The sequence below is a fragment of the Telopea speciosissima genome, chromosome 2 (genome assembly GCF_018873765.1).
Source record: "Telopea speciosissima isolate NSW1024214 ecotype Mountain lineage chromosome 2, Tspe_v1, whole genome shotgun sequence".
Taxonomy (NCBI): Eukaryota; Viridiplantae; Streptophyta; class Magnoliopsida; order Proteales; family Proteaceae; genus Telopea; species Telopea speciosissima.
This window is the reverse complement of record NC_057917.1, coordinates 56,704,750-56,731,651: the sequence shown is the minus strand read 5'-3', so window position 1 is coordinate 56,731,651 and position 26,902 is coordinate 56,704,750. Positions and strand designations below refer to the sequence as shown.

The following is a 26,902-nucleotide window of genomic DNA, read 5'->3' as shown; positions in this document are numbered from 1 at the left end:
ATTTATACGGTTAAATTTGCATTTTTTTAGGTACCGTATTATATGTGTATAAAACGTATTATACTTTTTAACTTACGTTTGTCTATTTTTTTGAAAAAGCAAAATAACAAAACCCCAAATTTGCGGATTATTATCTTCTCCAATTCCTAAAGTGTGGCAGTGCGGCAGTGCTAGGTGGAGATGTCGACACGTGGCAGCTGCTGCATCCAATGGTCTGATCTCATTGATATGGACCATTGGATGTAGCACTGTTACATTTTAAGGAATTGTAGAACATACTTTTCCCAAATTTGTTCACCCTTGAGGACCTTCCCGATCTCAAGCAAGAATAGAAATCCCTAAAGCGCGAGACCTAGTTCCCTTCTTCTTCTCTGTCTCTGTTAATCCGTTCCCGTTTGAGTTTAGCAGCAATCGACAAGTCTTCGACTAAGGCTCAATACCCCCTCTGTGTTTTTGTGTTGTTTTTTTGGTTGTTTTTTTTGTGGGGTTTTTTTTTGTTTGTTTTTGGTTGTTGGGTTGGGGGTTTTTTGGGGGGGGGGGGGTTTTTTTGTGGGGGGTTTGGGGGGAGGTGTTTGTGGGGGTGTTTTTGGGGGTGGGTTTGGGGGGGGGGGGGGGGGAGGGGGGGGGGGGGGGGGTGGGGGATTTTGGGGTTGGTTTTTTTTTTTTTTTTTTTTTTTTTTGGTTTTTTGGTGGGGGTTTGTTGGTTTTTGGTTTTTTTAAGGATTGAGGGGTTATTGGGTTGTAATTTTTTTTTTTTTTTTTTTTTTTTTTTTTTTTTTTTTTTTTTTTTTGGGTTTGTTTTGTTGGTGTTTTTGTGTGTTTGTTTTTAATTGGATTTTTTTTTTTTGTTTTTTTGGTGTTTTTTTTTTTTTTTTTTTTTTTTTTTTTTTTATTTTTTTTTTTTTTTTTTTTTTATTTTTTTTTTTTTTTTTGGTTTGGGGTTTTTTTTTTTTTTTTTTTTTTTTTTTTTTTTTTTTTTTTTTTTTTTTTTTTTTTTTTTTTTTTTTTTTTTTTTTTTTTTTTTTTTTTTTTTTTTTTTTTTTTTTTTTTTTTTTTTTTTTTTTTTTTTTTTTTGACCCCTCTCCATCTTCGTTTCGAGTAAATGTGCCATGGCGAGAACACGGTTTTTCAACTTTCAAGGTGATTGCAATGGCGGCTCTTTGTTCTTCTTCTTTCTTCTTCTCCGTCTTTGTTTGGTCAGAGATTGCAGCAACGAGGTTCTGATAAACAACTTGGATTCTTGATCATGTATTGTGTTTATTTCAATTGTGAGGTTTTCTATTCATAAAATCATTGTCTATATGCTATTATTTTGTTTAGGGAAAGCGAGCGCTACATGGTCGGGTGCACTACTCTACGCCTAGACACAAGGCCGTGAAATGACTGTCGCTCTCTCAAGGATTTCCACCTTTCCATGGGGGCACAATAATCATTTCATGCAACCTTGTGTCTAGGCGCAGGGGCGACACACCACACACGACCAAGTAGCGTTCTTTCTTCTTTTTGTTTATTAGGTGGTGCATATCAGTTATATAATGAATATATGCCTGTATTGTTGCTTACAGAGCAAGCGTAGTATACACATACCATATCATTTCCGTACGCATTTTTTTATGTTGGTTTTTTTTAAAAGTATTATTGATGTATGACCTATTTAATTCCTGTATGTATTCATACCCGTATTATTGTCTTTCCCAAAGTTACTAAGTTTGGACATGATTTGGGCCGATACAACCCAATTTGAATCAATATGATATTGGTCGTATCGGGTATCGTACCGATGTGCCTTAGGCACAGGCCTATCGGGTATCGATCCACACCGATACCAATACTGGGTCGATGAACTGTTTGCAAGTGATACGGATAAAAGGTATAATTGTCAAAATATCTCAGATATCAAAGACTTTGAGGGTAAAACCGACTTGTACGACCAATATGATGATCCCCTATATTTGATCTGATATCGATCCGATTGATACCTGATACCTAAAACCATGGGCACTGTTGTACATAACATATAAAATTATAAATAACACTAGAAAAAGGTAGATAATTAGCTAGAGCAATAATTGCTTTACCAAAATTGATTACAAATGTGAACAACAACTTGGTCAGTTGGTTGGTGGTTTGCTAGTGAGAGTACATAAGCTCAAGAGGTCAAGGGATCAACTGTCTGCACGCACATTTGGACCAATAAAAGCACCCCATCCTGAAAAGGTCAATAGTTTAGTCCACTAGTTGGTCCTTTAAAACAAAAACTGACTGCAAAAGCTGATTTTGCCAAATTGTCAAAATAGGTCACATTAAAATTACGTTATAGGTATTACCAGAAAAAAAAAAAATGAACCATGCTTCACCAATTGCACTAGGTAATTGTTCTCATAGTTAGCGAATTCGGATTCAAGAATCATTCAGACTAACATTTTGTTTATTTAAGAATCCGATAAAAATGTGGTCGAAAGAATGGACTAAAAATAAAATCCGGATTCAGATTAATTCGATAATTATTCGTTGACCTATGAAAAATCCGGATGAAAAAATTCAGATTTTTTTTAATGATTATTGTACTTATTTAATATGTCATATATTCTTAGGACTGTCAATTTGATAGATGATGTGTAGTAGCCCATGTCATTCATTCCTATCTGTCTGCTTGTGCGGTTGTTGTCTCCTTTGATTAGTTCACCATCCAATAGACATTAGGTGATGAAAATATATTTCTTAGTAGCCAATTTTATGCTTTTGTCAGAACCTATGCAAATTGCCCCAATTCTACTCTTAACTTAGTCTAAGAGAGCTGATGATCTTATAGCCCAAGTAGAGTTTCATGTAAAACTTGTTTTGAATTGTTAGCAAAAAGTTCCATGAACTTTGTTGAAACATCCAAGACAGGGCTTTTTGAGGTTGCGCCGGGCTTTTAAGAACCTTAGCCTGATCTTGAGTCCCCTTGGCTAGGCCCAGGCCCGGCCTAGTCCTGACTCAGAGTCTGAAAATCCAATCTTGATATGCCCTCAAGGCTAGGGTATCTCAACTTAGGCTTTGTTCGGATTCAAGGCAGACTCAGGCCGACAGGGCCAAACTTACACCCCTAACCACTAGTCTTTTGTGGGAAATCATTAATTCCTTAATAGAATGGAGGATAGTAATTTTACAACATAGTAATTTAGTCCCACAACGGATAAACATAAAAACAATAGATGGGTGACAACTCCTACAATAAACAAGAGTTATCATGATAGTTTAGTCCCACATTGAATAGACATGAAATAAGAAGGGCGGCAACCCTTACAAATAAGGATGGTCACCAGTCACCGACTTATAATTGAAGTTTGATGTGGCATTGAGTATCCAACCAACATCTCTCAAAGCGGTAGATTCCCCTTGGTATTTATTTATTTTTATTTTTTTCCCAAGGGATTGTTCCCAAGTTTGCGATGCTCATTAATTAAATTATGGGCTTGAAATTATATCAATTATTTTTTTTAGCAATTTATTAAATAAAATAGTACCCAAAAAATAGTTTGTTAAATAGAACCAAATTATTCGTTTAATTTGGATTTGATCAAATAATTCAATGATTTGTTTGAGTTAACCAAATTATTCGTTTAATTTGGATTTGATCAAATAATTCAATGATTTGTTTGAGTTAAAAAATCAATATATATTTTTTCAGATCTTTGGAAAAAAAAATCGTATTCAATTCAAATAATTCATATTATTCAATTCGATCAAATAATTTGCAAATATGACAAAGAAAAACATCGATGTTGATGAGATCTTCAACATCGGAGAATGAAAACTCTTCATAGATCTGAATATTTGAATCTGAATCTCTGGTTGCACATTGCATGGTAGGTATTAAAGCGAAATCTAGCCCAGGGGATGAAAATGGTCTAAGTAATGAATCGATGGGGTTGAGTCATACAAAAGTCACTCTCCTTAAGACTGTAGACACTTCCTATGGTACAAATTTGGTCTTTGCAAATCGGCCTCTAAGATCAAACAACACCCCAAATATAAAGATATCTAGTAGTGATGCAGTTCACTTACTAAGCTACTAAGGGCACAGTGAGTTGCACTCAATTAGATATAAACAAAGAAGAGAGAAAGCCAAAACAAAAAGTGAGATTGTCTCAATTACAAATCATACCCTAAATGAGCAAGACCTCTTCTCTTTATATAAGAAAAGAAAAGCATCTCCAAGAGGAATTTTTATCCTCTTCTGTTACAGTACGGTGCTGTAATGCATTATACGGCGGTTGCAGAGGCCATGTGCACCATGTGGGGCCCGTTGTGCCACATGGTCTCTGCAGCACCGTATGATGCAGTACAATACCGTGCTGTAACAAGAGAGGATTACGATTCCCTCCAAAAGATGTCTCCAAAGAATATACCTACAAACAATGTCTTCCTATAAGACTTGTTTATTGGTCATTCAAACAAGTCTTCCAATAAACACATCCATTGATAATTTAGATAGTCAATTAAGAGACCACAAAATTCATGTAAAATTTCAAGTGATGCCATTAAAGGTGTTTTGTGCTTTGTCTCCATTGGTTTTTCTCACTATTGACCAAGTCGACCTACTCGAGCCCCATCAGAACAACTTTTATTCTCCACTTCAAAATTAGAATTTTGCCCATGATTCTCAATTCTTTTTCCTTCTCCAGAGTAGGGGAAAGATTAGGGTGGAGGATTCCAGACACCGTTCCATTCAACGGAAATAACGAACTTTTTTACCGGGAGGAAATTGCCTGGGAGCTGGGGTTGAAGAGGAATAACTAACCATTGGGATGGATGGTTTCACTCACCCAACTAGAAACTGACGAGCTACGGTCTCTAAAGCTGCCAATGGTTTCACTCGCCCAACTAGAAATTGACGAGCTAGTCTCTGAGGTGGCCTTACAAGATGCGTTGTATTTCTATGTCACCCATCAAGGTTGAGTTCGTTCTCCGAAAGCTGCGCAACGGCAAATCATGTAGAACGCTTTGTAGCCACCACCATCGCTACCGCCAGTTGCCATTTAATTTCAAAGAGATTTCCAGCTTAACCGCCCCTTCTGAGAAGCACCCAATTGAAGAGCTTGAGATTCATTACGAGAACTCAATCAACTTGCGCCATTTAAGTCATGTCTTGGATGACTGCACCAGCGCCTACGACCTCCGAATGGGCATGTCCATCCATACCCAACTTCTAAAATTTCATTCTTGCCGCTTTATCTCCTTATGGAACAAGCTCCTTTGTCTGTACTCTCGGTGCGGGCAGATTCGATGTTCACGTCAACTGTTTGAAACAATGCCTGAGAGAGATATAGTTTCTTTCAATACAGCTATTTCATCTTATTTGAGCCATGATCTTAATATGGTCAAAATCCTCCACATTTTCTTCAAAATGCAAGAAGAAGATGTCAAGCCCAACCACATTACCTTATCCATGTTAATCAGAACTAGTGTGCGTTTGGCCAATTCACTCTTGATAGAACTACTACATGCCCAAGCAATTGGATACGGTTTAAGTTCTAATGAGTTTGTTGGGAGCTCCTTGGTTGATGGATATGCAAAGCAAAGGAGGTTAGAAGATGGCGTACGTGCGTTTGATGAGATAGCGGTGTTGGATTTGGTCTCATGGAATATTATGATTGATGCCTGTATAAGCAACTATAGTCAAGGGCATGCTTTGCAAATCTTCTCTCGGATGCAACAGGAGGGTGTAGGATTTGATGGGTACACCTTGACAAGCATCACAAAGGCCTGTTCAGAACCAGGAGACTTGTATGTGGGCTTGCAGCTTCATAGTTGCATGATAAAATCAGGGTTTGTTTCTGAAACACCAGTCACCAATGCCCTAATAACCATGTACTCCAAGTGTGAAGAAGGAATGGTGTCTGCCACCCAGATTTTTGGGACAGCTCTTGCACCCAACATTATCTCTTGGACCGCAATAATAGCTGGGTTCATGCAAAATGGGCAGAATGAAGAAGCAGTTGGGTTTTATAAAAGAATGCTGAGAGAAGGCATGAAGGAAAATGAGTTCAGTTTTGCTAGCATCCTCCCAGTTTACAGTAGTTTGGCAAGCCTTGAGCAAGGAAGGCAAATCCATACCAGGATCATCAAATCACAGTGTGGTTTTGATGCATCAGTGCAGAATGCTCTTGTAGATATGTATTCCAAGTGTGGCAGCTTAGCAGATGCTCGGTTAGTGTTCATGACTATGGAAAACCATGATGTGGTATCATATACAGTGATGATTACAGGATTTGGTCAACATGGGAAGGGAAGAGAGGCTCTTAGCATCCTTGAAGCAATGGCAATTAAAGGATTGAAACCAGATAGTGTTACATTACTTGGATGCCTGTCTGCATGTAGCCATGGAGGGCTTGTAGATGAAGGGCTTCAAGTTTTCAAGTCCATGATTGATGTTCATTGTGTCAAGCCTAGAATGGAACATTATGCCTGTGTGGTCGACATGTTGGGTCGTGCAGGGAGATTGAAAGAAGCAGAGACATTTATTGAGAATATGGGAATAAAATCAGATGCATTGGTATGGGAAGCATTGCTTGGTGCTTGTAGGATTCATGGAGAGACGGAACTGGGAGAAAAGTCAGCAGCAAAAATTATGGAATTAGAACCACACAGCCATAGGCCGTATGTGCTGTTAGCAAATATATATGCTGACAAGGGATTGTGGGAGGACAAGGGCAAGGTGAGGCAGAAATTGGGCGCAAGTGGGTTGAGAAAGGAGGCTGGATGCAGTTGGGTGGCATTCCAGGACACATTGTAGATGGTTGGAGCAAGAGGGAACAAAGAAATATGCTTCCTGAAAACAATCCATAAAAAATAATCCATTGGTGATCATCAATTAAGCATAATCAGAAGCAGCTTCATCGAGGTATTGAGCAAGACAGAATGTAACAGTTATAAAAGAAGCGGGATTCGTAAGTGAACAGAACACAGGTTCCTGCTCCCTCTCTCTACAAACTACAGGGCACACCCCTTGAAAATATTATAAGAGCAAAAATCCGCTAACCTCCTGTCAGTTCTACAACAATCCATGAATGGAGCCAAATCTGAAATTCATAGCCTGACAAAGTCTTAACAGCAATTTTGAAGATGTAATGAAAGCATCAACAGATAGTCTCACAATCATGCCCTGTTTTGCAAGTTTTAAATTTTTATAAGCTTGAGAGCAGTAACACAGATTATATGCATAGCAATGGGAGGAGGATTCAGAAGATAGAACTTAGAAGCCATCAAATGTTACGAAGAAAATATATTCCTCTAGAGATGGCTATCTTTTCAATACAACATATATTGTTGTTTCAACCAAGAATCCTACTTTCGAAGCTTAGTTTTCATAATAGATCAGAGAATTAATGGCATAACAGAATTGCTTGTCCTCCAATCATGAAATGCAGAACCTATTAGTAAATGTATATCTTCTCCTCTACCTGAGACCAAAAATTGTGTTACTGAGTCAGCTTTCCAACACCCATGCAACTTATCCAGTCCCACCACTTCTGAATGCAGGTAACAACATCAACTCTGGTTTTTCTTCTTTATTTATTCTTGTGTCTTATGAAGAGAAAAAGAGGGAAGGTGGTTAGGTGGGTCTCTAACAGAGTTCTTGGATTGTGAGAAAAAAGATTAAAATCTCGAGTAAAAGAAGAAAAAGTCCAGGTTGAATGAGTTGATATTTGCAGGGATAAGCCCTTCCACTCCATTGGAGAGAGCAGAGAAAGAAGGATGCTGGAAGGGTTTTTTGGTGAGTGATGATGACAAAGTTGCCTCTAATCTCGAGGTTATCAGATATTCAGTGGTGAAAAGTGTCTGCATTCAAAACTAAAAATATTCGATTCAAATGTTGAGTGGAAGTAGACCTTCCTTCTACAAAGTGGTCTCTCTCTCCATTGCAGTCTGTAGAATGCAGGGCACCATCTCCACCACTTTTCTCAATCAGTAGCGGTGTAAAAACTTTTGAATATACAGCCAAGCATCCAATAAAAAAGCAAAGGTAAAATACTAAGCCCCCACAGACATGGCCCATCAATCAATCAAGAATCATTATCCTGTCTAATTCGCCACCTCCCTCCAAATCCTGACATGAGGGCAAAAATGATCACCCTATTCCCTGTCCGAAAACACTGCCCAAGGTAGGGTCCACTCCCCCTATTAGAAGAATTGAAGGAATTGGAGGTGCCGGCAAATTGGAGGTGATAATTATTAATCAATCATCAATTGGGAGACGTTCATGAGGATGGGTCATCTGGTGTTAAAGGTGGGTTTGTTAGAAATTTTACAGAATGGAGGATTCTGAATTCAGATTAATATACTTTGTTTAAGGACTGTGGATGGCTTGTATGTAGAAAAATCTGAGACCGAGAGACACCAGGTTGGGGAGTGTGTGTGTGTTTATAACAGTGGTTTTTTTTTTGGGCTTACTGTAGAAGGTTCAAAATCTGCAGAAATAGCCTATAACTGCGGATTAACTGCGGTTTTCTATCTGCACTTACAAGTGCCGTCACTATTTCTATAACTACAGATTGTCTATTGCAGGAAAAGGGTACTCTATAGCTACGGATTTTTCCGCAACAAATATATAGCAACGGATTTTAGTGGCGGAATCATGCTCCCCAAAGTTTGTAACTATGGTTTTGTAGCTATATGTTGAACCTACATAATCCATTCAATTCATAATACATTTACAATAAAAATCCATTCAAGCTGTTTAACATCCAAAATACATATAAATACCTAAATCTTGTTTATTATCCAAATCACTTAAATTCAAAACAAATCTAAAACAAAAATCATGTTCATCATTTGAATCTTTTATATCCAAAATACCTTAGAAAACCCAACTCCATCAATAATTCGTATTGTACGCTAGGAAAAAAAAAAAACTAGACTAGTAGTTGAGTGCTCCTTGCCATTCTAATCTTGACTGGGTCTGAGCTTCCCAAGCTCTACCATTTGGGAACTTTGCAAGGGTCTTACCTCTTTCTTGATTGATTATATTTGGTCTTTGGGATACTTCCTGCAATCAATAGTAAAAAAATTAGCATTTGACAATCATTTAATAAATACCATGACAAAACCATAAGTTGTATCACTTTTTTTTTTTTTTTGGTACGAATAAGTTGTATCACTTTACCTTACTAGGAAATAGTGAAATTCCCGATGGCTGAGCAAAGGATGTGCTAGTAGAGCTTCACAATAAATAAAACCAAAATGGTCAGGAATTTTAATTTATGCAAAAAGTATCATAAAGAATGAATAAACCGTGAAAGTTTATTTGTTAAGGACAATCAATTCAGCACAGAAAAAGAGATGTAAACTCAATCATAAAAAATTATCATGAGAAAAGCCAATGCCTATGGATCAAATTCTATCTACCCCAGCAATTTTATCTTCAGATTTTTGTTTCCATCCATCATTCTCTTTGAAATTTCCCTATTTCCAAATTTCAAGTGTCGCCGGCAAGAACATAATAATAATGCCCAACAAAATAATGCTTTGCAGCATTTAGAGCAATGCCTAACAGTAAATACAAGCAGAAAATGCCAAGGAATTTTTGGAGAGCCTAAATAGATCATCACTCAACCAGTGAAAGTTTGTATTGACAAACATCGTTTCTTGGTTCATTCATTTTCCTTCAAATCCATTGCTACTGAAAGCTCTTGTAGTCCCATCTAAAGTATTATGTTCACAAATTTGGTGCTGCCCAGCCATTGCAATGTAAACTATCTCATAATTGGGTTCAAAGGAGACATCCCATGGAGAATTGAGAAGCTGAAGGGAAAGAGGAGAGAGGACATTAAATTACAGTGAAATTTTCTAGGAAATTGAAATATTCAACATAAAAGGTCAGATGAAACTAAACTAGATTAATATTACATGAGAGGAATGCAACTAGATTGAATCAAGCTATGAATGCTAAATTTCATAAACTAAACAGAGTTAGCTTAAAGAGTAAACATGCATGCATCTTTCTACTGTTGCCTGAGTGGTTCCTTTCCCTCCTTTGTAATCAGAACCTTTGGTTCCATTTCCAGCAAGAGTATACACTATCTCATTGACAAAATCAATCTCCCTATAGAAGCCAGGGGAAATTGATTAAATATATCATCTTCTCATATATGTATGCCTTTGTGCAGGGTGAATACATGCAGAGAAGTATATATGTATGTGTATGTGTTTGTATTTGTGTAAGTGTATGTGCATATAGACTATTATTTCCAAAAAAAGACAAAAAATTTAACAGTGAATTCTGAAGAATGAAAGAAATTTGATAAAACAATTGAAAACTAAAATCCCACATACAACATTCCAAAAACTCTTAACCAGTTCTTAAATGGACTTCAAGAACAGAAGTGGAATCAAGCCCAAAAGCTTCCACAGAGAATTGAAGCGCCAGGAATTCCAATCGATACATCTTAAGAGACCTCAAAATAATTTGAAAGCTGAAGAGTTATTTTACATACAACCAGCAAATGTTAACATGTAGTAGATAATTTAAACAATGACTTGACATCTAATAACTAAGGAAGAAATTGGGTGGGGGTGGGAAGAACTTGCTTACCCAGCAGTGTCTTGTCTAACACTGGTAGAGAAGCAAGGAAGCTGAATTATCCATTAGTTACTTCCTGGTTTTGTAAAACAAAAGGAATTACAATCACTACCATATCATTATAGAGTCATTCCAAGTACCCCCAAAAAAGGGCGTACCCAGTGCACGAGGCTCCCGCCACTGCGGGGTCTGGGGAGGGTCATAATGTATGCAGCCTGACCCCTGCTTTCGCAAAGAGGCTGTTTCTAGACTCAAACCCGTGACCAGTTGGTCACAATGGAGCAACCATTATATAGTTATTCCAAGTCCCCAAACTTAATATAAATAATATTCAGATCATAAATGACTAATATGACAGACGTAATAAAACCACCGATCTATGTTTACTTTACATGGCAAAAGGGATAAGTTGGGTAATTCTAACAGTCCATTTCTTGCATTCTTATTGGCTTACATGAAGTGCCTAACGTGGGTACAGATCATAATTTGAAGTGTCCAGGTAATGGATCCACCAACATACAAACAAAGACTGCATTGCTAGCAAGCTCATATAATCATACGTGAAATGAAGATTTAGATTCTTGGTATCATGAATAGAGGGAACAACGGAAAGGGTTGGGGTGTGGCAACAAAGCTGATAACAGATTCACAAATTTATGAAAATAAAAAAAGTAACAAGGGGGAGAAGATCTAAACAGATCTGAGAAAAGGAAAACAAAAAAAGTAACAACTGAGGGAGAGAAGATCTGAATAGATTTGAGAAATTAACCAAAAAGGGAGTCACACTATACCTGCAGACCTAACAGATAGTTAGTTCCCAACTCCTAATTACAATATTTTGATGCTGCAAGCAGACTAAGCCCAACACAAATTTGATTGTTTCAGACATCAACATGATAATGAAAATCCTACTTCTGTCAATGAATTTTCTGTCATAGAGCTTAGTAGCAAGAGTGCCTTGCTAAGAGTGTAAAACACTGTGAATATAATGTTACCAGCCCCCTCTTAATTTCCATTTGGCCATGAGATATGAATTGAATGTTACCAGACCCCAGTCACATAGAACCAAGTACTCTCCATCTGCTTCCTAAGGAATTTAAAACCAAGTGCAATGGTCTCTAAAAACCAATGTACAATTTCAGAACAATGGTGATTGCTATGATTATTTTTCCATTAAAACCTAAATTTCCACCAGCCTTGACATAACAATCAGAAGCTCAAATCAATTGTTCCACTAATGGAATGAGTAACCAAAATAAATGCTAATTTGCAACAGGTTGAGGTAATGTTAAATAGTAGGGGAGAAAAGGCAAAGAGTCCCTCTCCAAGAAGAAAAATTTGATTGAAATTCATGGAAAGAAGCTGACAATCATACGATGAAGACAACATGTACATACAAAGGAATAAGACCAACTTCAACGAAAGGCAGGTTTGTATCAGAGCTGTAGTAACGCAATGACAGTAAATATAAGATGCATCCATGCCAATACAGACTAAGAAAACTTCAATTTACCAGCACATAAGCACTAGCAACCCTGTCCAAGCTATTAATGCAGGCTGTTTTTGAGCATTTTCAGTGACAATCGAGAGGGCGAGAGAAAGCAGCAGGCACAAAGAGCCACAGGATAATTTCCCTAGTAAAGAAATACCTTCAATGTGTTTAGCTGCACTACTTGGCCTAGAATACTCATTAGGTGATTGATTAACTCATGTGATATTCTTCCTTGGCGTGACTGTTGCAACAACCACAAAAATATGGGGTTAATTTCTTTAAATATTTCAAGTGAATGAAGATTGTACAAGTTAAAAAAAAAAAAATTAAATACAATAAAGCACAGAAACAAGCCCCTTATGGTTCTGTTGAAGTGTTGAACTAGAAACTTGAAATAGTCAAGTAATTATTTCATTAAAAAAATTAACCCTTTGGTCTTCATCAATCAAACACAACAATTATCGTTCGCTGATAAAATAGTATACAATGACAAAAGCTCCATATTTGCCTTGGTCATTGGACTGGTATTACAGAGGTTATATCTTTTTTGGTGAATACAGAGGTTATATTTTCGATGAATACATAACAGAAGCATTTACAATCTACAAACCCACTATTAATTGCATAACAACATTGCTTGTCCTCCAATCATGAAATGCAGAACCTATTAGCAAATGTATACCATCTCCTTTATCTGGGACCAAAAATTGTGTTACTGAATCAGCTTTCCAACACCCATGCAACCTATCCAGTCCCTCCACTTCTGAATGCAGGTAACAACATCAACTCTGGTATTTTTAATTTATTTATTTATGTGTCTTGAAGAGGTTAGTTGAATTGTTTCTAGATGCTATTTTTGTCTCTCAAATGCTGAGTGGCTACTCTTTGTCCACTAATTCCGGTATTCCACCATCCCTATCCAACTTTCCTGCAACCTCTTTAGATGTCAACATCTGATCATCGGCAAGGATTTTCTTCCTAGTAATCCCATGCAACTTCTCTAGAATCCTCCATGTGACAGCATCTGGGGTTATACCATTTTTTCTCATCTCTCCCATTATTTGGTAAGCATCTCTCTTCAAACCTAACTTGCATGCATTGTCAATTAGAATGTTGTAATTCACAATATTTGGAGCCACACCGCAATCTACCAGTTCATATAAGAAATTACATGCCTCATTCAGCTTTCCTGAAGTGCATAGACCTTTGAGGATTGCTGCATAAACAAAATCATCATGTATCCCTGAGGGCCAAATAACATTCTCCCAAAACCTCTTAGCCTCTTCTATGCGGTTAGATCTGCATAACCCCTCAATCATTATGGTGTAAGTTGTACAATCAGCAACCACTCCATTACTAATCATGACATTGAAAATTCCCACAGCTTCATCGACCTTATGAGGTTTACATAGCCCTTGAAGAACAGCATTATAAGTCACAACACCAGGGCTTAGACCCTTTTCGGGCATTTTTTTATGCAACATATCAAGGGCTTCTTTGGTTCTTCCATCATTCAATAGACCGGAAATAATGGTAGTGAAGGTCACAGCATCTGGAGCACAAAGACTTCCCATCAACATGTCATGTAGGACTTTCATGGCCTCTTCAACTCTTCCCATCTTGCAGAAACCGTTAATAACGGTGTTGAGAGTAACCACATCAGGTTGGCATTGCATCTGAAGCATGGAGACAAGTACGTTTAGAAGCTCACTGGAATTGTCCATAAGACAGAGAGCTCCCAAGAATATATTGTAGATTCTAGTCCTGTTAACACCTTCCTTATTTAGCATAGAATGGAGGAGGTTCTTAGCCTTACATAGATCTGCTTCTTGGCAGAGACCCTCTACGAGGACCTTGTAAGTAGGCTCTGATGGCATGTACCCAAATTCAATTCCTTCTTGATATAACTGATAAGCCCTCATACAACCTCCTTCCTTGCTCAAACCATGTATTATTGAATTGTATGAGACCAAGCTTGGAACAAATCCCCTTTTTTTCATTATATACACAATCCTTGATGCCCCATGATGCCGCCGAGCTCTACCAAGTGAATCTATAATCTGCCCATAAGCAAATTCCTCATTAACACTCTTCCCTTGAGGCATCTCTTCTGCTATCTTAAAAACCAAATAAAAGAAACCTTCTCGACACAGAGAATCAATGAGATTAGCAAAAGCAGCATTGTTGACAGAAGGGTCCTCTTCATCAACCATCTTCAGCCAAAGCTCCTGCATCAATTCCATACCCTCTTCAACCTTGCGCTTCCGAAGAACACCTTTCAGCAAGACACTGTAAGTGAGTGAATTGGGCAGGATGCCATTATCAACCATTTCATCGAACAACTTCCGAGCAACGTCCAACTCGCCAATTCTTGAATAACCATGGATAAGAGTGGTGTAGGTGACGGTGTTAGGAGAGTGCCCACGGCTTTTCATGTCGAAGAACAACCGTTGAGCTTCGATTGGTTGTGATAGGGAGCATAGCTGATCAATGAGGCGGTTGTAATTGATCAGAGAGGGGACGAAAGCGGGCTTCGCAGCGATCAAGCCATGTACAACTTGCAAGGTAAGTTTGGGAGTTCGGGCATCAAGGAGGCGGGCAATGAGGACATTGCAAGTGCGTTCATCGGGAACACAATCGGAAGCAATGAAGAGAAGGCGTTGATGGGCTTCAGAGAAGCGATTGGAGTCGCAGAGGGCGTGAATTATACTGCTGAGGTTGAGGGAGTCAGGACGATATCCCCGGAGACGGAGACGGTCGAGAAGGCGAAGAGCTTCGTCTACGTTACGTTTGAGAGTGCAGAGGCTGTGAATCCTTCTGGTCCAATGGGTCCTATTGCTTATGCTCTCTTCTGCTTCTTCTGCTACTGCCTCTTCTTTAACTTCTTCTTTCTGATGAACACGACGACTAGGATGGATGGTTTGCTGTTGAGATGTTTTGGCGTGGGTGAAGAAGAAAGCAAGCGATACAGTGATGCTTTTGTGGGCAAGAAGAGGGTCCTTCTTTCTTGCTCTGAGAGCAGCAGGAATGGCTATCATCTTCTCTTACCCTGCATTCTAATTTTTCTAATAATCTAAAATCTTCTGCATCTATGTTTGGGTTTCAGATTGAATCCAACATAGAGTACTAAAATATGTACTTTAGCTTCACCCTTTCAACTTCGAACATGGCAGCATGATTTGCTATGAGTACCACCACCCAACAGAAGGGGGGAAGGAACGCTACCTGGGTGCGTGTAGTGCCTTCACAGAGGCGCGTGAAATGACCGTCGCATGGACTTGACTCTTGTGCAGCCGTGGCGGGAGCTGCACAGGTGCAGCATGAAAACCACCTCAAATACAGGGGGAGGTGGTCATTTCATATGTGGGGCCCAGGTGGGACCCACCTGTGAAATGACTACCTTACCCTTGTTTTTGCTGTCGTTTAGTGGTGCTGCACTTGTGCAGCTCCCGCCACAACTGCACAAGCTCTTTTTCCCTGCCGCACCCCCATGGAAAAATGGACTTTTCCATGGGGGTGCAGCGGTCATTCTGCCCGTGTGTGTGGACACATGGGCAGCAGCGGCGCACCACATGCCCAGGTAGGGTTCTCTTTCCTTTAAAAAACATTATCAGAATGAAATTTAACATGTGCTTGATTCAGATCATTTCTTATACATCAAATGGGAAAATGTTGGGCACGCTGCCAAGGTATACAACATGTGTCATCCTCTCTCACCTCTTTTTGGAAAAGACTCCCTTGCCCTCAATGGATGATTTGATTCTCTCCAAACTTTTTGGCGCTTCCTTCCCTCCATTGTTTTCTCCTCAAATTATTGATATTCAATGGCATAGACCTGACTTGAGCTGGTTAAAATTGAATAAAGATGGTTGCTCGTTGAGTAATACAGATCATACCATTGCAAATGGTGTTATGAGAGATTTATATGATGTGCTCAAAACGATATAGTGTTCAATACAAAAGACTGGAGCTCCCAGGAGGTAATCACTGTGGCAGAGGAGGCATATCTCGAATATAGCAATGCAAATCCAAGATGTAATACTCGGTGTAGTAGTGGCATGTCATCAGCAACAGCTCGATCTAGGTTCATGGTTACCTCTACCATCAGGGGTCATGGGTCATAATGTTAATTGTGATGTAGCTTTTCCATGGTAGAGTAGTTTGGGAGGCTTGAGAATCATCTTTTCGGATCACCTTGGATGCCAGGTCCATGCTTTATCTATCCCTCATCACTTCTATTCATCTCTACAAGGGGAAGCTCTAACAATTCGCACATCCTTATCCAATGCGCTATCGTTGGGGATCCTTCATCTTCAAGTGGAATCCGATAATAGAGAGGCTATTATGTTTTTTTCAAGGGGCTAATCAATTAACCCCCCCACACCCTCTCTAGAGTCAGCGATTGTTCTCAATGATGCAAAGTTTCTTTGTAATTCTTTTGCCTCAATTTCTTTTTGATGTATTTCAAAAGGTCTAAATGGTTTAGCAGACACCTTGGCAAGGAGGGTCCTGTCTATCATGTGTATGATAGATTGATCTGCTTTCATTCTTTGGCTTCATAGACTATGTTTTGATGAAACTCTTGACTCATCACATGTGTATCAATCCAGCTTCATTTTACCCAAAAAACTAAAAAACGGCGAGTTTCATATGGAATTCCTAATGGTTGCTTCTTGCAGCGTTTGGGAATTCAGTCAAACTTTACTGCTGAATTGTGTGCCCTTTTCACTTGTATAAATTTGGAGAAAAAAAAGCTTGACAACTATGGATTAAGTGTGATTTTAATATATTGTGTAGTGTATCCTCAATAATACCATCCCCTGATCTTCCTTGCAAAAGTGGAATCATTTCAACTATAAGGGAAGCAGTTTTCTGCATGGGAGTGTGGCCTATGCCAACACTCCCTTGTGTCTATCTCTCTCCTCCTTAAAATAAGGGGGTAGAGATGTCTTTTCACATGGGGAGGAGAGAGATAAACTCATGGGAATGTTGGCGTAGGCCACACTCCCGGACACAGAACTTTTTCTCCAACTATAATCACAGAGAAGATTTCTCATTGCTTCAGCGAGGTGAACGCATCAGCGGACAAGCTACCAAAAAAGGAAGATGAATTGTAATCATCAAGTTTTTGGTCTTTATATCCAAGTTTCATCGCACAAGGCATAAGTTGGAATTGTCTAGACATGCCTAGATATTGATTTGTAGTTTGAAGGGCATCTTTTTGTTTGCCTATTTTTTTATTTGGTTAAGGTTTTTGCTGACAGCCATGCTGAAGGTGGAGCCTTAATTTAAATTTATGGATCTTGAGCTCAGTTGATGGCAATGCCGAAAGTGGAATATCAAATTCTTTATTTTATTTTGTCTGTTTTTTGGATATGTTAATCTTGTACATATTTTTTCATATTCTTTAGTGGAAAGTAGTTTTTGTCTGGGAGTGTGGCCTACGCCAACACTCACATGTGTCTATCTCTTTCCTCCTCAAAACAAGGGGGCAGAGGTGACTTTTCAAATGTGGAGGAGAGAGATACACACACGGGAGTGCTGGCATAGGCCACACTCCTGGATAGAGAACTTTCTCCCTCCTTTAATATATCTTTTTGCTGGCCTTCAGAAAAAAAAAAAAAGAGGAAAAAGATCTCTACTTGGTGGTGTTTCCTACGCCATCTCATAGGGCACCGTGAGATGACACCTCTGCCCCCTTGGTAGATGGCTTGCTCACTCTTTGGCCCTGACGCTTGTGTAGAGACCATGCGACCAAGTAGAGATCTCTTGCCCAAAAAAATACAATAGATTATTAGTGGATTGTTTCAGATCCTAGCCATTACAATGATTTATAGATTAAAATTAGAGTTTGGACCAAACTGATCAAACGGTTAGAACCGATCAGAAATTGATTAGGTACAGATTATGGAGGTTAAATATTGGATGGGTGTTTATGTTTTCACTCACTATTCACTCTTTTGGACCAAGCATACTAACGGTAAAATGGGTAAGTGACCCCACGAGTTTTATAATTTCATAGGTTTTTAAAAAAATATATATATAATTTTACTATGGATTGTGTTTTAGTTTGAAACTAAATAGTTAAACAGGATGTTTCTGATCATGAACCAAAGAAGTAGAACCTGACATCCCTAGTACATTCTCTTGAGATTTTGGGAGTTATAGAGTCATAATTTGACATCGGTTTGTTTAGGTCCTTGGTGTCTTCATATACTTAAAGCTCCAACATTTTTGCTATAATAAACAGACGTGTGATTGAGATTTTTGTCATGCAATGGGCTGCTTGCGAATCTGCTAGCCACATGGGGATGGGTGGGGACAGATCTGAACCCTCTATAGGAATGTGGGACCCATGCCCTATGGAGGGGTTAGATCTATCCCAGGGTGTGGGACCCATGGGTTTAGATCTGTCCCCACCTATCCGTACGTGGGTAGTTGATCCGGATTCTTGCGAATGCAGGGGTGGGCCCACTGCAAGGAGGGGATCCAAGCCTTCCTTATATAGGTGGACTCTCTCTACGTTTTAATAAATAGACCAATTTCCTATGCCCCAATAAATAACTTGGCACACTTGAGTAAAACCAGGATTAGTTAATTGGATTGCATACAAAAAGAACTTAAAGAGACTTATTAAATTGAAGGAAAAAAGAACGTTAACCGGTCACATGGTTCCTGTGTCTAGACACATGATTGTGTGAAATTACCACTCAACCCCCAAATCCTACACGTGCTCTTATTGGGCCCATGCTGGTAAAGACTTAATTAAATGAGATTTCATTGTCAGTAAAAATAATGTAAGAACTACCAAACAGTACCTCTTACATGGATGGATTGTGGATCCTGTGACGTTTATAGCACTTGACAAATGAAATCTGGATCTGGGAAAAGAAACCTGAGATGATAGGCCCACGGTCAGAGACAGCTCTTAATGGACCATACCATTAAAAGCCCATTTAGATTCTGCAATGGTGGTCTGGTGGGGACATGACTCACATGAGTGAAAGATAACAAAACGAGGCTCTCTACACCGAATCGTTGTCCTCTCCTGTTACAGCAATGTGCTCATCGTGCGGCACTGCAGATGCCATATGGCACAACGTACCCCACATGGTGCACATGGCCTTTCCAACCGCCGTACGATGCATTACATCACCCTGCTGTAACAAGAGAGGACACCAGGGTTTTTAAAAACCAGAATCGGCCTCCAAATCGGGACTAGTTGATCAAAATTGACCCAGAATATACATCGGAATTGGACAGGATTTGCTAGCTGGAAGCCTGGAACCCTAGATAACCTATATGAAGAGGCTGATTCGATTCGAGTCCGGATCAGCTCCCCACTTGAGGACGTGGGGACAGATCTGAACCTTCCATGGGGCATGGGTCTCACAGGCCATGGAGGGTTGGGATCTGTCCCCACCAGTCCCCATGTGGGTAGCTGATCCCAACTCAATTCGAAACTGCTTGAATCGGGATTGGGCCCAGTCTATTTCCGATTTGTCTCCATTTTTTGAATCGTTCCAGCCTATTCTGATTCGTCGATCCCGATCCCAATCCCTACAATCATGCTTTCACTTTTTTTTTTTTTTGGAAAATGCCAATTTTATTTCAATGGGAGGCAAGAGGAGCACAAGGCATCCTCATTACAGAGATCAAGAAACCAAGAAGTGGAATTGGACAACCATGCTTTCACTACTTATCTAAAATCTTGCACCAAGTGGTCCAGGTTAAACATTCCAATATTGCATCCTAAGGGTATGTTTGGTTGGCAATAAAAAAAGGAGAGAAAAATGAAGAAAAAAAAGGCACAAACTCATTATTAATATCATCATTAAAAGACACAAACACATTATTAATATCATCATTACTTTAATCATTAATTTTCTCTCCATTTTTTTTTCAAACCAAACATACCCTACGTACTAGTGGGTGAAACTATCAATCAGATGAAATATAGAGCTAGTAGTTCTGTTTGGAAGGTTGGTCCTCACATGTCAATATGTCAGAGAGACACCCACCACCCCTCATACAAGGAAGTGGGAAGCCTGAAGTGAACTGAACCCCCTTTACTTTTAAGAAATAAAGGAAAAAGAACATTTGAGATTCTGAAGCCTCCAGTAACTAAACATGAACTTGAAAGTTGAAATTTAAATCATAAGCAACATAAGGACATAAAAACTTTAATTAACTAATTAAGTTTAAAATAGGTAATACCACTGTAGTTGATAACTGTAGTAGATACAAAGCAAAGGAGAAAACAAAGAAGAAAGAGGCAATGCTAAATGTAGAGTTGAAGACAGGAGGAACCCAAAAGGCTCAAAACCCAAAGCCCAAAGCCCAAAGCCCAAAGCCAAAGAATAGGTTTTTGAGTTTTCTTTCCTTTCTCTAAAAAGAAAGGCTGGAACTTGGAACCTCTAATGGTGAGGGCAGAAGGTAACCAAGTAGTTTCCACCACTGCAAGTGGAAATGCTGGTGGGATCATCATAAGCATACGAATAAGCTCTAGGACAAGCAGCTTTGAAGATCTTAGAATACGCCGTGGGCTTGCATGTCTGTGGGTTTCCAAAGCTTCCAGTGCAGCAATACCTGGGAGAGTTGAAAGCAAAACAAGCACTCTTGCAAGCCACAACCTTGTTGTCATGAGATTTCACCTGCAACCCAACTGGGCACATTGCGTTAAGGTCACTAATACAACCCGCACGGCTACATTTCCCTTTTCCCCTAAATGGGGTGATGGAGACGGCAAGGTTATAGCCATCAACAAGGCTTACATCATAGAAATCCTGTTCTCCGAGTGTTATCTCTGCAAGGGTTGCAGGGGGTACTCCTCCTAGGCCATTGCAGTAGAGAGAACCACCACAGTCGCCGGTGGCACAGCTACCTCTGCCGGAGGCGTCGAAGGAACATTCATGGCGACCCCAAATGCGGCCTGACCAACCTGCAGGGACTCGGAGGGAGTAGGCTTGTTTGGGATTTAGCTTAAACCCACCTCTTGCAAGAATGGGTTTCCCTGCACCGGGTTGGATTCCTGGCCATACTGGGTGTGTACATTTGTTGTAGAGTGCTATTGTGGTTGCTGAGACCTCCACTGCATATTAAAACAGAGCAAACAAACACTTCCATTACCAACATTTGGAGATAAAATGTATGTGTTTGTGTTAATGTGTTTAGAGAGGTTAGAGAAGAGTACCTGAAATGTAGGCAAAGAAGGCAGTAACACAGAACAGAGCAAGGAGAGGGCTCAGGTTCTCCCTCATTGTAATTATGTGCTGAGACTTGCAGAGTTAGAGATAGGGAGAGTTTTGTCTTGCTTTGATATCTGACTCTTCTCAAGTGTACCAAATGGGTGTGGAGGAGTTTGTTTATAAAGAGAAAAAGAGGGAAGGTGGGTCTATAATGGAGTTCTTGGGAGTGAGAAAAGATTAAAAACTTGAGTAAAAGAAGATAAAGTCCAAGTTGAATGAGGTGATATTTGCAGGGAAAAAGGGGTTAATGGGGGGATCACTTCCATTCCATTGGAGCAATGGAGTGAGCAGAGAAAGAGGGAGGCTGTAAGGGTTTTTGGGTGTGTGATGATGACAAAGTTGCCTCTAATCTCGAGGTTGTCAGATTGTCAGTGGTGAAATAGTGTCTGTATTCAAAACAAAAAATATTCGATTCACATGTTGAGTGGTACTAGACCTTCTACAAAGTTGTCTCTCTCTCTCTCCATGAGACCATGTCCATGACCATGGCAGACTCTGCAAAATGCAGGGCCCCAGCCCACCACATTTCTCAGTCAGCGGTAGTGTAAAAACTTTTGAATATACAACCAAGTATCCAATAAAGGTAAAGCAAAAGTAAAATACCAAACCCCCACAGACATGGCCCACCATTCAGCAATTGGGAAACTTTCATCTGAGGATAGGTCATCTGGTATTTCTTTTTTTTTTGGTTTGGTAATTAAGATGGGTCCATCTGGTATTAAAGGTGGTTTTTATTATTTACCTAATGAGTTCAATTTACTGCATGAGAGTTATTTTCAGTAGTCTCGCATGAGATAGGTTAAAGAGTTTGATTTAATATGTTTCATCAATTTAAATTTTTTTTACGTATGATCAAGTATCTAATATTTGGTATCAGAACCTGACATCACGTCACAGGTTCAAATCATAAAAAAGACTATATAGGAGAAAAAGCTACTTGAAATAAAGTGAAAGTCGTCTAAAAAAGAGTTACCTACCGTCAAACAAAAGCCCTGGAACAAAATAAAATCGTTTGAAAAAAACTACCTACCAACCAAGTGAGAACTGTCTAGAATGAGAGTTACCTAAAATAACTGCTATGGAAACATGATGACTTGTTATAATTGAGGTTCAATTTAATGTATAGATGCTAGTTTAGATCAACCTAATATGAAATAGGTTAAGGGATTGATTTAATATTTTAATATTTCTTGTTAGCTCTGAAACTTTTGGTGCATCGGTGAGAATGGAGGGTTCATAATTCATATTGATTTAGTTTCTTTAAGGACTGTGGATGGTTAGTAGAAATGTTTGAAGAAAAATCTAAGACACCAGGTTGGGGAGTGTGAGTGCGTTTTTCTGTCACTAGGCCATCACAAGAGTCTCACACAAATCCTAATGGAATTGTTGTCGTCTTATAGACTACTGAGATTTTTTATGAGTTTTTAAATGACAATCCATTAAGGAATCTACCTAGTTAAAATAAGTAAAAAAAAAATCAGATCCATTGGTCCCAAAATACAAAATGGCAACACAAAGTGGAAGCTTCATGATAACCCATTATCACCATACTATTGTCCATTCTATAGATTATTTTTCTATTGCACAACTTACATTAGGGGGGGTAGAGAGAAGGTCCAAAGTCCTCCCCTTTCCCCAAGAGAGAGAGAGAGAGAGAGAGCATAAATAAGATTCTTATGGTCCAAAGTCTGGCCAAGATCTAGAGAACTTTTGATGGATGGGCCAAAAGGAAGGCCAAACGTGAACAGCTATTGCATTGACAGTACAATTCCAGTCCCGCCTCTTTTGGACAAATTGCTGTGAAGGTTATTAAACTTGTAATCAGGATTCGGATCGATCCCAGTTGATTTTGATTCCAATTTAACCAATCGATCGGAATGGTCGAAAAATACCTAGCATAAATCCGTTGCATTGAATCAGCTGGAATCGAGATCGGGTTCAGCCGATTTCAATCTAAATTGATTGATTTGATTTCGATTCTTCAAACCCTGATTACTAACCAACCTCAAAAGGTAAAAAGGAATGTTCAATAATTTGAGGAATTATTAAACTTGGATTCGAAATTTGGATCGATCCAACAGATTCTAGATTCCAATTTAATCGAAATTGGCCAAAACCCTAGAAACCCAGCATATATTAATCGCTCTGGATCAACTGGAACTAAAATCGGGTTCGGCCAATTCAGGTCCAAAACGATCGATTCAACTCATCTGATTCCGATTCTTTAAACCCTAGTACTGTTCAGCTTCACAAGGAAACAATAGAGTACAATAATTTGAGGGAGTGGGACTCTCAAAAATCAAAAGGGTTGTAATAGGGGGCTTGTCACTTGTGGGGTGTAAGCCACAAACCCTTCACTCATTTTGGCAGTGAAGTCAAAGACAGTATCCTTGGATTCTTTGCATGTTTCTTGCAAAGGAGCAGTACAACACTGCTATTGTCATGGTGGCTTGAGATTTTACTTTCTTTAAAGCACGTACATATTAATCAATGAAGATGAGGGCGTCATCAGACTTCAGACCCCACCCTCTTTTTCAGCTGAGAAGCAAATTACCCAGTGTTGATTCAAATCTATTCCTTAAGAAATAATGTATAAGGCTACTTAATTTATAATCTTCCAATCTATTCCTCAAGAAATATAGGATAATCTCCTTATGTGGAGTTCGTATCAGGTCGGTATCGATTCCAATACATTGTTGTATCCCTGCGGATATTTCTTTCCAACCACACGATAACCAGTACCTGACATCATGTATCAGTGGAACGATACGGACCAATGGTAAAATTGTAAAAGAACAAATTTTAAATGAAGCCAATTTTTAAAAGAACAATTTTCACCATTCATATAGATTAGGTTTGACTTTTTGACTTTTGGTTAAATGCTACCCCATGTAGTGGTGAAAGTTCTCCATTAACAGAGATACCAGCTCTCTAAGAATGCACACTTGCAAATATACCAATTTATTACATGTTATCAACAGAATTACCAGCTTCGGCAGTCGAATAAATTTGTGAAGATGCAATGGGAGGTTTTATGAGATAATGTCACAACAAAATATCAGTTAGTAGCTTGGTAGTGACTTGCAAACTCAAGGACAAAGAGGGAACATGTACTAATTTTTCAAGATAGCCTTAACTATTAGAAGGAATTGGAATCTAAATGGTACATTGACTACAAAATTTATGGCCCAGTGGGAAAAAAAAAAAATCAACCTCCAGATTTTGATCAATGACAATGTATACAATGTCTGTTCATCTTTTTACAGTACTTTAACACAGTGATGAGATCAAATAATATACAATCAATGCAAAAACTGATTGTCCAAATGAATGCAATTTGTCAGATCAAGGCTTTGTTAGATGCAGCACCTGTGGCAGAAAAATTGGCCAAAACAGTCGTTGATGACCCGGGTAACTCCAGGCGTAGAAAATTAGGTATCCATTTCGCCTCTTCCGGTAGTCTGTTCCTTTTGTAACTCTCCTTTTCAATGCCAGGGAAAGAATCAGAGCAATGTGCTCTCCAAAAAAATCTGTGAAGGTCAAAAATTTTTTGTGCTACCTCTCGTCGAGGCCAAAAATTAAAAGAAATACAACAATGTAAAGAATGAGGGTCAACGACGAGATAGACACACCAAGTTATAGAAACAAAAACAATCAATAATCAGAATATCCTTCCAAATAAATCAAGGAGCGGATGAGGATCTGTGATCTTCTGACTTGTTTACACGGCACATGCAAACTGGACATGGAAAGGAATATAGGGAATCATTCGGTCTTTTGAGCTGAATTCCCTTTGCATCACTGTGTGATCGCATGCTCAGCATTTGACGTTTGAAGGCCTTCCACCTGTGGCAAAATCCAACACTGTGACTAAAACCTAAACCATCGAGTGCATTCTAAAAAACATCTAGCTTATTAAACCAGTAGGGATATTTTTTGGTCTTTAGAAAAATAGATTAAACCATTCACAATGATCAGGATACCAATCAATGCTGCTTCTATCATTTGTAGGGGGTTGATGATATTACCATGTGAACTATATAAAGACCAAAACCATACCACACTAAGCTGGTTTTTTATTCAGTCCTCATGCTTACTTAACATTCTTGGCGTGCTAGATGTACGGAAAGGACAAAGAAGAGTTGTCCAATCGTTTAGCACAGCTTATTTGTTTCTTCTGGAAAATCTGTTCAAATTTAGAATTCTTTCATTTAAAGGTGAAGAAACTCTAGTTACAAGCTGAGACTAATTCAGCACTCTAGTTTTAGAGTGGGCGGGCATCCATTGTATACCCACCATGTAATTCAACACACATCTTCCCCGCCCTACTTGGTTCTCTCAAAACAGAATCCAACATCTTATTCTAAAACCCTTCCCTGACAATTTATGTAGAAGGGCAATGAACCGCATATCAGCATTCCACTGCCTATAGTACAGATAATGAATCTAAATGAATTGCTTCAAAAGTAGTTTACAAACCCAGCCATGTATCACTACATACTCAACTATGCTTTAAAGCACAGAACATGGAAATATTTTACCAGTTTCTCAATATGGGACACAGATCTAGCATAATGATGATAAGAGACACAAGGAAGAACTTATGGCAGAAACTCTGGTGCATGTTAAAAATCATAGAGAGTTGAAGGGCCAGAAGTCTGTGGACCAAGTAGTAAGAAATGATTTTTTCTAATAATTTGGGAGAGAAAGTAAAGAATACATTGCCAATAATCCATAAAATAGATCCACTACAAAAATCACCCCTACCCAGCTTTAATAAACAGAAAAAGATTTCAAGCCCCTAGATAGAATAGAAGAGATGGAAGAAGGTTGGTTAGCCAAAATTATACAGCTACAGAGTCTGAATTATGATGATAGTGATGGTTATGAAAGATGAAGGCACTGAAATGGCAAAGTACAGTAAGGAACATTTTAAGCGGGGGCAAGAGCTATGCTAACAGTAGACAAAATGGGATCTTCAAAAACTGACAGACTTAATTTTATTCAACACGCAAAAGGAGATCTTTTTATGAGGCCCGGGCATTCTAAGAATATCATTCCATTTGGTAATCACAGTTACAAAACAAGAAGACAAAAAAAACAAGAAAAAAAAATAATAACAATTATAGTAATGACATGCAAATGGTCACAAGGTGTGTGTATGGGATGCAAAAAGGTCTCCATAAAAAAAGTTGGGTGGAACTGCAACCACTTTTTTCTATGATTTATACTGACCACAGAAAGTCCTTACTACATGAATTTTAATGCTATCTTTAGATTTGTTTTACAGGACACAAAAAAAAAAAAAAAAAAAAAAAAAAAAGGCTAGGAGAGTACAGTTAATAAAAAAAAACTATAAAAAGGAATGCAAATTAATTTTGGAAAATTTGTGTTGGTACCAACAAAAAAAGAGGTGCAAGCTTCACATAAATTAGAAGAAAAAGAACAAAATTCAAGGTTCATATTTATTGTATGTATCTCTCCAATAGAAGTGAGTCTGGACACAGCCTCTCCACGAAGCGGGTGTAAGGCTGCGTACATTATGACCCTCCCCAGACTCCGCAGTGGTGGGAGCCTTGTGCACTGGGTATGCCC

At 38.8% G+C, this 26,902-nt stretch overlaps 4 protein-coding genes and 1 long non-coding RNA gene across 6 annotated transcripts in view; 2 read left to right on the top strand and 3 right to left on the bottom strand.

Annotated features, from left to right (window-relative positions):
- Positions 1-1,438: 1,438 nt before the first annotated feature.
- On the top strand, positions 1,439-26,902 carry LOC122650362. The gene is made up of 4 exons (XR_006331415.1): positions 1,439-1,448; positions 16,144-16,150; positions 23,614-23,617; positions 26,800-26,902. It is a non-coding gene; the product is annotated as an uncharacterized LOC122650362 (long non-coding RNA).
- On the top strand, positions 4,884-7,212 carry LOC122650359 (putative pentatricopeptide repeat-containing protein At3g15130). The gene is made up of 2 exons (XM_043843768.1): positions 4,884-6,018; positions 6,145-7,212. The coding sequence occupies exons 1-2, from the start codon at positions 4,910-4,912 to the stop codon at positions 6,779-6,781; spliced, it is 1,746 nt and encodes a 581-aa protein (XP_043699703.1). The 5' UTR covers positions 4,884-4,909; the 3' UTR covers positions 6,782-7,212.
- On the bottom strand, positions 12,677-15,129 carry LOC122650358 (pentatricopeptide repeat-containing protein At3g18020). The gene has a single exon (XM_043843767.1). The coding sequence runs from the start codon at positions 15,095-15,097 to the stop codon at positions 12,938-12,940; it is 2,160 nt and encodes a 719-aa protein (XP_043699702.1). The 5' UTR covers positions 15,098-15,129; the 3' UTR covers positions 12,677-12,937.
- LOC122650361 (thaumatin-like protein) lies at positions 20,185-21,345 on the bottom strand. 2 transcript variants are annotated; one of them, XM_043843773.1, is made up of 2 exons: positions 21,253-21,345; positions 20,185-21,147 (listed from the first exon to the last, which is right to left on the bottom strand). In XM_043843773.1, the coding sequence occupies exons 1-2, from the start codon at positions 21,317-21,319 to the stop codon at positions 20,477-20,479; spliced, it is 738 nt and encodes a 245-aa protein (XP_043699708.1). In that variant the 5' UTR covers positions 21,320-21,345; the 3' UTR covers positions 20,185-20,476. The 2 variants fall into 2 exon arrangements, with proteins under 2 accessions (XP_043699708.1, XP_043699707.1); XM_043843772.1 differs by having other exon boundaries at positions 20,185-21,150; positions 21,253-21,322.
- LOC122650360 (protein ESMERALDA 1-like) overlaps positions 24,763-26,902 on the bottom strand; it is a 64,508-nt gene continuing 62,368 nt past the window's right edge. The window contains exon 10 of the mRNA XM_043843770.1: positions 24,763-25,153. Coding sequence (XP_043699705.1) covers positions 24,991-25,153 — 163 coding nt within the window. The 3' untranslated portion in view covers positions 24,763-24,990. The remainder of the gene's footprint in view (positions 25,154-26,902) is intronic.